The sequence below is a fragment of the Anarrhichthys ocellatus genome, unplaced genomic scaffold, assembly GCF_004355925.1.
Source record: "Anarrhichthys ocellatus isolate YVR2014 unplaced genomic scaffold, GSC_Weel_1.0 scaffold24, whole genome shotgun sequence".
In the NCBI taxonomy this organism is placed as follows: Eukaryota; Metazoa; Chordata; class Actinopteri; order Perciformes; family Anarhichadidae; genus Anarrhichthys; species Anarrhichthys ocellatus.
In genome coordinates, this window is record NW_022280054.1 from 926,205 (window position 1) to 937,459 (window position 11,255).

The 11,255-nt window shown below is 40.5% G+C and overlaps 1 protein-coding gene across 2 annotated transcripts in view; it reads right to left on the minus strand.

Annotated features, from left to right (window-relative positions):
- Positions 1–4,428: 4,428 nt before the first annotated feature.
- Positions 4,429–11,255, minus strand: part of cux1b (cut-like homeobox 1b) — a 57,392-nt gene continuing 50,565 nt past the window's right edge. For both annotated transcript variants that reach the window (XM_031860552.1, XM_031860551.1), the window contains exons 15-22: positions 6,869–7,072; positions 6,345–6,457; positions 6,101–6,217; positions 5,874–5,957; positions 5,163–5,219; positions 4,995–5,075; positions 4,844–4,908; positions 4,429–4,716 (exon numbers count right to left, since the gene is read on the minus strand). In XM_031860552.1, coding sequence (XP_031716412.1) covers positions 4,668–4,716; positions 4,844–4,908; positions 4,995–5,075; positions 5,163–5,219; positions 5,874–5,957; positions 6,101–6,217; positions 6,345–6,457; positions 6,869–7,072 — 770 coding nt within the window. In that variant the 3' untranslated portion in view covers positions 4,429–4,667. The remainder of the gene's footprint in view (positions 4,717–4,843; positions 4,909–4,994; positions 5,076–5,162; positions 5,220–5,873; positions 5,958–6,100; positions 6,218–6,344; positions 6,458–6,868; positions 7,073–11,255) is intronic.

Genomic DNA, 11,255 nt, shown 5'->3' on the forward strand with positions numbered 1-11,255 from the left:
GGGACATTTCACTGCAGAAACAGTACTTGTATAGCTGAAGTGCGATTTGATGTTACTTCTGTACTTTTACTTAAGTAAATGCATAATGCAGGATTTTAACTTAAAGTATTTCTACATTGTGGTTTACTATTACTTATGGGTGTGAATATTTACATTTCTTTTCCTCTGACGTTATTAAAACCCAACATGTATTGAGTATTAACTCTGAGTTTGTACATTTGATGAAAGCGACACGATGGCCATAAAGCATTGCTATAACACGAAATAAGGAAATATAGCACTTTCATGAAGTGGGCCATGCATTAACCAATATATATTTCTTTTGTTTGTTTGTGCTCTTGTGAACAATCTCCAGCATCAGAAATAGAAAATGTACTTATTTGGGATCTAGGAGGAGTATCGAGCTGATAAATGAACGTTTTTTGATCCCAAACGGAACAGTAGGGTTCATTCATTTAGAATTGTGGCTGATTTATATCATTTGAATATGTCAATTATGTGTTTCCTTTGCAATGACTGTACAGTCTGCAAAATTAACGAGATCTAGATCAACCCGTCACTTCCTATCACCTCCCCCAGATGAGGTGAGAGGGAGGCGGGGGGGGTCATAAGAGAGAGAGAGACCAGCTCCATATTCAGCATCCGGAGAAGCTGATCCGGGATCACGTGGCCGAGTGATTCAGCCGGACGGTGTCAGAGCAAATCAGAGCGCAGGGGAGCATTCAGCATGGAGCCACCTGACAGAGGAGGCCTGTTTCCATAGCAACGCCCATGATGGGAGGGGGATGGGGGGGGGTGTAGAGCGACTGCATGCAGACCGAGGAAAGGACGGAAGAGAGAAAGGGAACAGAGGCATTTCCAAAGGGGATTATGACAGAATGATTTATCCAAATTAAAATGAATGACACCTCTCAAACACACACATATATACACACACACACACACACATATATACACACACACACACACACACACACACACACACACACACACACACTGTATCCATGCAACAGTCCTCGGTAGTTTATGGTCTGAGCTACTTAGCGACACAAAGGAGAACAATCCTGAATGGTGTGTTGGTTCTGTGAATGCAGTAAATGAGATTTTCACAGCCACAGATAAGTGAATGAAGAGGACGCCTCTGAATGGGAGGGATGTCTGGGAGAAAAAAAATATGACTTGATAACTAAAGCAGGATTCATATGAAGCGTTACATAACTCCTCTCTCACGAAGACTTATCTGCAGCTCCGCTTAAAACTGCTGAAACTGAAAAATCAACTTATGAAGCAAAAATGCCGAATATTCTTTGGTTCCGGCCTCTTGATGACGATGCACTGCTTCTCTCTGGGCAATCATTATAAATTGAACATGTTTGTTCGTTGCTGGTCCAAATTAATTTGCTCCATAATAATTATTGTTTTACCTGCCACGATCCAAACTATGTTCAACTTTTAAAGTATTTAAAGACAATGTAAAATGTTTATAAAACCATTTTGTTAACTGTTCTTTCTGTAAAATCAATTTCCGTACATTGGTCTAAATTATCGTATCAATGTTTAAAGCAGTGTCAGCACCACAGGGAGTCCAGACAGATAATAAAAAAAAAAACTTTTAAAGCTTTTATATCTTATTATATAGAATACCTGAACAAATTACAATTGCCGTGGTGGTTTTGTACTTTGCGGTTGTGTTTGCCGTCGTCCTTTTTGATAAACAATCTATTGCCTTCTAATAATATTGTACTCCCTCCTGCGAACAGCAATGGTTTCACAGCTGATGCTTGAGAGAGACAACAGCAAATACATTGACAGAAATGTTCCATTCACAATTTTATTTGTTAAATGCCATAAAATAAACACACAAGGCAAAACAGATAAGGCGATGCAGGAAGAAGCTGAGAGCAGACAGACGGAATACCATCAGAAGGGTCAGCTAAATAATTCATATTCGTAATAAAGCATTACTTTACTGCCCTCTGTTGAGCCCATAATGGAAATGAAAACTATCGACGATGAAAGAAAGATTGAAATAATCCATTATCATCTTCTTTATACGCTCCTAACAGTTTGCAGGATGACATATGCTCCTTGAAACGGTCTCAAGATAAACATGACAGTGCAAAAATGTAAATGCTGACCAATCAAGTATATGCTGTAGTTATGTAGTTAAAGGAAGCTCTCAGACCACGTGAGGTGAACCGTCCACTGCAGTAAAAATAACCTCAGACCATTAGGCTTACTTAAGACTTTTGTTATTCCACAGATGGAGGTTAATATTTATGGATCCATTGATAGACCGCTGGAGAAGCCGAGACAAAGGATGTGAAGGGAAAGAAAGAAAGATGGAGACCGTGGAGAGGCGAAGTAAAAAAACGTGTGAATCCCAAGGTTTGGGGTTAAAGGTGAACGCTGCTGCTGCGGGTGGAAGAATGAGGCTGTAATTGTGCTGAGATAGCTCAGAGTCTGCTCTGATTGATAAGCAAAAGGGGGCTTAAGATAGAGGGCACAGTGGAGCAGGAGGAAGTGTGTGTGGAGACTGCCTGTCTCGTTACTCTTTAATGACCGAGCTGAGGTGATTTTTAAGAGGCGGCCTCATGAAAAATGCAGTCTATTTCAGTCACACTCAAATGCAGGCAGCCTTCAGTGGGACTGCTGAGGCTCGAATCACCGATCAGCACATTTATTCAGTGTTACAGAGCAGTCAGGAGGTTTTTCTTGCTCTTGGCTCAGCTGCTGAGAGCTCACATTTCTCTCTTTACCACCATGACCTGTGTAGAAGAGACTATTGTTATATTACTTATTGTCTAAAAGCTACTGGTGAAATTTTTTTCTTATGATCAAAAAAATCCCATGCAAAGACTAAAACTAACTCAAGACTTCATGACTTCCCCGCCCATTCATTCCTACTGAAGACAACACTTTTTAAAAATGGGTTGAGAGTATATACTTTGTTTTAAAAGCCTCAGTAATTTCTTAAAACTAGCATTACCGCCTCTCGGTTGTATGTCTCCGCCAACCGGTCCAGTTGCAGTTTAAGTCTACCTCTGTTCAAAATGTCATCACTTCCATTTCATCCGCCGAGACATTTGTGTGAGTTCGTCATGATTAGCATATGCATTCTTGAGTTGTTTTGTGAGGTCACAGTGATCTTTGACCACCGAATTCTAATCAGTTCCATCATTTAAGCCGATTGTACATTTGTGCCGAATGTAAAGAGATTACCCTCCTGGTGTTCCTGAGATATCGTGTTCACGCGAATGAGAGAGACGGATGTCCGGACGGCGCAGAAGGTTCTGAGCAAACATTACTCAAACGGGAGTAAATAGTACATTTATCGAGACTATTTACAGCTGAAAGAACATGTCATTCAGTGAAACACTGGTTCATCGATATGTTTTAATCATTTTTGGACAATAATCCAGTATTAGGAGAGTGATTTTCAACAAGTAGACATGGTAGCCTAGATGCTCTGCTGTCAGCCACAAACATTTTAGGCCTAGACTTGATGTAAGAAGGAACAATGTACACATGCATGTATGTCGCTGGAGCGTCATTAATTGCAGAATAAAAGGTAGATAGTTGCACCCCCATCCCTCCAGTTCACGACGAATTCATTCTTGGTTTTTGTCTTTTCATAAGAAGCGACGTTGACAATAAGAAACATACGGAATATCTTGAGACTTATCCTGAAACAAGCTTGCTGCAAAACTATTCTCATGAATACATTCTGTGTGAGGACTCATGAGCCATTCGATGTAGTGCCATCTTCACTATTGCACACATCTCAGAATGACATCTTAAATTAAAATGATGCGAGAACAAATGCTGCGTAGCCTTTATTCTGGAATATATCTGGAATGCCAGTCAGAAAAAAAAAAAAGAAGTAAGCAGGTAAACATGCACATGGAGAAGAATATTAGGATGATGGACTCGGTAACCATTAGTGAGTTACTGCTGCAAACCCACATTCCTTAAATCTCTTCAAGACAAATAATTCTGTGCCAAAGTCACAAGTCATTAATAGCTATGCTTAATCAATCATATTAGTCAAACTCAAGTAGGGCAAATCTCAGAGTAATGACAAGTGAACTTAACTACTGTAGATATTGTTCCACCACCAAACACTCTTAAAATGACCACCTCATCCTTACACAGTACACTCTCCAATCAAACAAACTATAATGTTAACCATATTAAACTAAAATCAGACATTAACTTTGTCTTTATTGATTTCATTCTCAAATTACTCCAAATTCCAACTTAATCCACAAAAAAAACACCATACGACCCGGGTGATGTAGTCCCTTTGGTACAAGATGATGAACATAATCTTACCTTCATTACATTTTTGCTCCACCCTGGCACAGATTAATAGATTAATAATAAAATGTATTATGTTTACCAAGTATGAGAAACCTTAAATTATTGTTTTTGCTTGACGTATATATTAATAGCAACTTGTTAAAGATCAAGAATCAGGAAATGAAAACAAGAAGAACCCGTCTTTGAATCTATCAACCTTTTGATTTACAGTTTTCAGCCCTGCAGCGCCCCCTCATGGAGAGTTTAGTTACTGCAGAAACAAAAGGTAAAGCTCTGCCTCCATGAGGAGCTTGATTAGGTAAACTCGTATGCAGGACGTGCATGCTGCTGAAGGCTGAACCAGCTTAAAGGTTTTGGTCATTCTCATGGAAGCGGTGGAGGTGGTCAGAGTACCTGGAAGTGAGATAGAAATAAAGACAATTTTAAAAATGACATCAGGTTCTTGCTAATGTGATCAAAATGGCAATTCATACGTGATGTGATATCATAAATGTTCAAGCTGCCCGATGAACAAACTCACTTTTTAGCGCAGAAAGCGGAGCAATCTCTGCCGATACTCTCGCTCCAGGCGGTTTTGTACAGCACCTGAAAAAAATATAAGGAATCAGACAAGAGGTAAGATCACTGAAGCCGATGAGACAGAGACATTAATGTTGCATCAGAAGACCCACCAGGAAGACCAAACAATGCAGGAACAAGGTGTAGAAGAAAGCAACAGTCCTGGCCACCTTGTTGGAGAGAATCACACGACCCTGACAGACACAACAACAGTGGATTAGTCAAGCTATAGAACGTACAACAACATATACACGGTGTGTGTGTGTGTGTTTGAGGCTTACCAGGCTCAGAGTCGCTTTATCCCAGGGGCTGAGGCTCAAGTATCGGCGCTGACGCTCCTGCAAACACAGAGTAGTGGGCCTCAACAAAACAACTATTTGGAAAATATGAATCCATATTATTACAATTTTTAAATACACTTCCAGATGTTTTTACATATTTCATTCTGACAGTCTGTGGTCTTTGGGGCATTTGCTTCAGGGAGATATTTTGAGTAAGGAGGTGTAATTTCCCTCCATAGAATATGTAATTTGTTTCAAACTGCTGCCTTATCAACCTCAAATTCAGCTCCGACATTCCCCAGAATGACCTTCAACAAAGCCCACAAAGAGGCTTGTTGCTTCATCACCAATGGTGTGAAAACAATAGAAATGGCAACAGTGAGACTAGAACATTTTGAAGTTTACTCAATACACATGTTGGCTAAACTGGTCTCTTACTCTCAATTGTAAGTAATTTCTGAACGACTGTTCAACGTCCGTACAAAATCTACAAACAACTTAACCTTTGACCCTGTAGGAATGACACCAAACGAAGCTCTATTGCAGCTGTGTAGCAAACATAACGTCCTGTCATTGATGGCTGGTCACTTGTCAAATATCAGAATAACAAACTATTAAAGAAAATAACAAAACGGCCCAAGAGATGGCAGGTGGTTTCAGGGAGTTTAAGAGAAGAGTTTCATTTGTGTGAACTGAAGGTGTGTCTCGTACCTTCTTGCTGAAGGAAGCGAATGGATCCAGTCTCTCCTCGTACTGGGAGGAGTAGCGCACATCAGTGTCGTCACTACCGCCAGCCTGCAGCGCAGAGAAAACACACATGGCAAAAATGTTCCTGCGAAATATTTAAGGGTTCAGATTCCACCAAATAATCAAGATATAAGAAACAAGACCATAACTAGAGCACATTCATCCATTCATTCATGCACACACACACGCACTCTGCCAGGGTAGCTCTGCAGGAATTTGATTTTCTCGTAGAGTTTGATGTTGTCTGCTCTCAGGCTGTCCAGTTCATTCTGCAGCGCCTGCATGGTCTGCTGCATGGAGCGATTCTCCTGCAGGGGACAGAGAAAACAAACATGAGAAATTAGCTCTCCTAGAAAAAGACACAGTAATACAGGATGTGTGTGTGTGTGTGTGTGTGTGTGTGTGTGTGTGTGTGTGGCAGAGATCGTGACTCACAGCTTCCAGCTCCTGATTGCGGGAGCGAAACCTCTCCCTCTGGCTGGAGATGATGGAGAGCAGAGAGTCCATCTGGCCCTGAGGAAGCTCAGGATGGGGGCCCACGCCTGAACCTGGAGGTTACACACACAAAAAATAGACTTGAATGCCATAATCCACTTCCTCTGTTCACATGCATATATAGTCAAGCTATATGATAAACAATATTTTGAAAATCTGTAATTTTAACTATAGTTTGTGGTTAAAACTGGATGCTAATATCTCTTATTTGCAGACAGGCCGAGTCTGTCAAACTGTAGTTAAAACCTCTGAACTGGACTCCTTGAGGGTCAAATGAAAGGAAAGGAACTCTTAAAATCGCTCTCATCTGGCTGATTTGCAGCATTGGTGTGCTTCGCTTTCTGGAGTACATCACCTTAAATTCGCCGTGTTCTTAATTGTACCGATTCAAACGCGCTATATCACTTCAAGATATTCTGGGGTCGACAGTAGACACTGCTCCAACGGTCCCTTAAAGAACACACCAGTAAACATGGCAGAGGCCTCTTTGATGGGCTCCGGGATGTTCTCCATGTTGGTGACCTCCGACCCGTCAGCGTCGGGGCGCGGCAGGGAGGACAAGGCCTGGATGGTGCTCAGGTCCTGTTCCAGCTTCAGGATGAGCTCCTTCTGCTCCGCACTGGTCCGCACTGCAGCTGAAAACTCCACCTGCAGCTCTGCATAACGGCCTGTTGTGGGGCGGAGAGGAAAGAGGATTGGTAGATTATTCTTTACTCACGCGTCTCATTTGTCTTTAGATTGTATTTATAGTAGAAATAACTCACCTGTGGAGGCTGTAAATGGCAGAAGCAGAGTCCAAAAGCCCAAACATGACTGAAACCCCTTTTAGGCTACTGATACACACCTTCCCTTTTTATGATTCTAACAGATCTCTTTCTCTGAGAATACTTATTTGACCATCCACGTGTTAAACAAGGAACACTCCCATCAAAACCAAAAACCAAAAACCAAAACATAAAAACTAACACAGCACACTCTTAGTATTTGTATAAAAGAGATTTACTTCAATTATCACACCTAGGGTGCATGTGAATAATAATGATGATGAATCAAATGTCAATCATAACAAATACATTGTGAACGTTTCATACAGTGATATTGCTTTTCAATGTTGTAGAAGGGACTGTTTTACAGTGCTGAGAACAAACAACATGATACGTTTAGTAAATAGAAAGATAAAGAAACAATGATACATGAGGAAAACCAAAAGGGAGGGAGACCCCAAAAAAGGGAGAATAAAGCATCTCAGGAGTGACAGAAGTGCTCGGGAAACATCTTTCAAAAAACATCTTAACCATCCCTTTACAGTCATGCAGCCTTTTGTACTACAACACACATGTACGCGCACACACACACTCACAAAATAGGCAGTGGGACAAGTTATGAGAATTATTACTTCCACATTGTTGATGACAAAGTTTTGGGGAAAAAAAATCATCTAAAAACAACTCTGAACCCGCTAAAGCCTCAACAAGCATCTTAAAGCTTTCCAAAAGGTCATTTGGTTGTCAGACTATATACTGTGGTTTAAGCTGTGGGTGAACTGAAGCGACGACACAAGGTAGCAACATTCAGACGACTGTCAGCAACCTTTCAACAGAGGTGGATAACTACTTCACTATTTGGCTTTTTGCTTCCTCTTTTTTTTTTTTTTTTTTAATCTTGTGAGCATTCACTGAAATGTTTATTCGCTCCCAGAGTTGATCTCTGGGTGTTAGAAACTGTAGAGTTAAGCATGGAACACTAAAGAAACAAGAGGAAATGGTTTAAGACTTAAACAATTAGCTGGAGCCAATGTGAGCGTAAGAAAACCCGAAAAAACAAAAAGCACGCGAGTACAGTGGAGGGGGGGGGGGGGTTAAAGGATGAGTGTGTTGCGCTGTAATATGTGTGTATATATTACCGAGTGTGCTATGCATACAGCACCACCGATTCGGAAAAAGTGTTTCCTTACAAAAACCCACTTCATAAGATATATTCTAAAAGTATTACAAAAAACATCTGAGGTTTTTCTCTCTTTCTTTTTTTCCTGAATATGGTGACCAGTGCTGCTGTTCAGGCTTCCATTACAACTAATATGTCAAATGAATAACCACTACTTCAACAGATCATACAGTAAAGCTTTACGACTTCAGAAAACATATGATATGATATACAGCATCTGTTACACCTTTACAATGTTATTCAACAGTGTATAGAATCATCTGATTTAAATTTGTAGAAAAATATCTGTGGATCATGGAAAAGTCCTGAATCGTCCCTTCTCTCCTCCTGCCTTCAAACAAAAGCGTACTGTGACAATAGTGAGTCAATAGCTACTTGATCGACCGTATGTACACGTCTCTTTTCCAAATAACCATTAGAATTGGCACACGTCATTATCAATACCTGTAGTGCCATTATTAATGTCACAGCAAACCTGACACAAACAGAAAAATACAAAATGCCCTATGAATAAATTCAGTGTTATTACAGTGTACGCTGTTTCTGCATGCTTCCTCCTTCATTCAATGCTCTGGCCTTTCGCTGCTAGTTGCGGTTATGTACAACGCAAGAAATGCATTGTGGGAAAACAACGGGTCTGAAATAAGACCCGGAACGAAACGTGTCTTGCAGGTCAGGCATTAGAAATACAACAAGCTCATTTTCTTCTTCTTTACTCTTTCGCTGCACTCCAGGAATTATACACAACCCTCTCCGGAGAGAAGTCGACTTTAAAAAGTACCACTATGAAGTGTGTGAGAAATAAATTTGGGTTGGAGATGTGGGGATATATTATGAACAAATCTGGTGAAATAGACTACATCAAATGACATCACTAGTTTGGTGCCCTGCTTGGCAGTTAAAGGCACAAATCTGATGATCTCACGTGGTTTAAGGTGAGTTGATGGATCTGGCTATAAAATGGCAAACGGGTTAAGTGCTTATATTCTTTACAGTAGCTATTCGTCACCATTAAAACACACTGTGGTCGTCCGGTCCAAGCAGTCCAACAGAAAGCAATAAGCCTTCAGTAATCTGCAGAAGACGGATGTTTCACACCGGCCGTCCACAGGAAGCGCCAATGTTTGGAGGAATTTTACAATTATTAGATACGCTAGAAAATCCAATTTTGAAGTAATGCATCTTAACGCAGTGCAATGAGGTTATCGGTATCTTTTGACAGGCTGCGACTATATCTGGAAGTACAGGGAAGAGGGCAGGCTTAAGGGTGGACTGAGGAGATTTTTGGATGGAAACCAAAGCAGGTGTTTGCTCATAATATCTACAACTGTACAGGACAAAAGGGCCCTTTCAGTCACACAGGGATCTGTGGTTTGAAATGAGGGGCTACTGTATAAGAACACAGTTCATAATGTAGAAAACATGGGTACAGCTATCTTATGTTTGAACTTTAGTGTTAGGATGCAGAGAAGAGTCTGTGCTTGGTTCACAACCAATTTTCTTTTTTAAAAGGCATACATTTCCCAGGATCCCCGGGATCGTACTCTGTTGTAGTGTTTACAGACCCTGTCCCAAGAAAGTCTTCAAAAAAAAGATCCCAATAAGTGCTTCGTTACGGACTGCAATAGAAATTCTGCATAATCATAGGCTGGCTATCTGTTCAATCTGACGTAGCACCCCTGCTAGCTGGTACGCTTCTCTAATCTCAATTTGGCAGATAATGACCTCTTTCAAGTTAACTTGCATTTTCAAGTCTAGGTAATTTCATTTGACCTATTTGACAAAGTGTGAATGATGTTAATGTGATTACCTCCATCTAAAAGAAAGCTGCCGAGCGTTAGTGTTGGGCTGGCCCCAAGAAACAGCCGGAAAAAAAACATTATCGGAGGATAGAAAACAGGAAAAGAGATATGCTGTCATATGTTCGCTGATCTTGATATGTACTTTGATTCTCTAGCAAGCAATTTAAGAGCATAACTGTTGTGGTAAAAAGCTTAATGCTTACGGGAGCATGAACTGTAGCAAACACCTTTTTTTTTCTTTTTCAAAGCGATTGAAATGACACTAAACTTTAGGATTCATGAATATACAAACAAATGAGAACTAGTACATCTTTGTAAATATTAACCAATACTGCCGGCAGTCTATACGTCTAATAAAAATGTTACTTGCCCTCAGGAACAGTATAATCCCTTAAAAAATAGACAACTCAAATGATAAGACATTAAATGAAAAATACAGCACCTATAAATAAGCAGAATAAAAACCAAACTATAAATGCAAAATAGCAATAAAACCAAAGCTACAGTAAATCATAGTATTACACTACTTTGTGAGAAGATTAATGTAATGGTAACGCATCAAACAGCTTAAAGAAGGGTGTCAGATGTGCACTAGTAGTGTGTGCAAGTAGATACGAAATATGACCCCACTCATTGGAAACACTGAACACTCAATCGCACGCACTTGTGCACACGCATGTATAGACAGGCATGTGTGTACATCCAAACGCACACACACGCACACGCACACACACACAGACACACACACAAAGGGGAGGCAGTAGGCTGACAGGCACTGAGGGCTTGTGTGGGACAGGGAGGAGGTGATATGCCTTATAATTTGTAGTGTATACAGTAGAATTCAATGCAAAACATCCCTGGATACAGGACAGACTGGAGGAGAGCGGTGACTACTCACACCAGGGTTGGGGAGAATTCACTTTAAACAGCAATCAACAGAAAGTACAGATATAATCTTGCACTCTTCATTGCAATTCATTCGCTAAAACCCAGTTTATTTTCAGTCAAGAATTTCATTATTGATAATCTACTTTGCTCTGAGTGAATTGCCCTCGACCCTGACTTACATGCAGGCAAATACAAACGCACACAAGACACAGACACA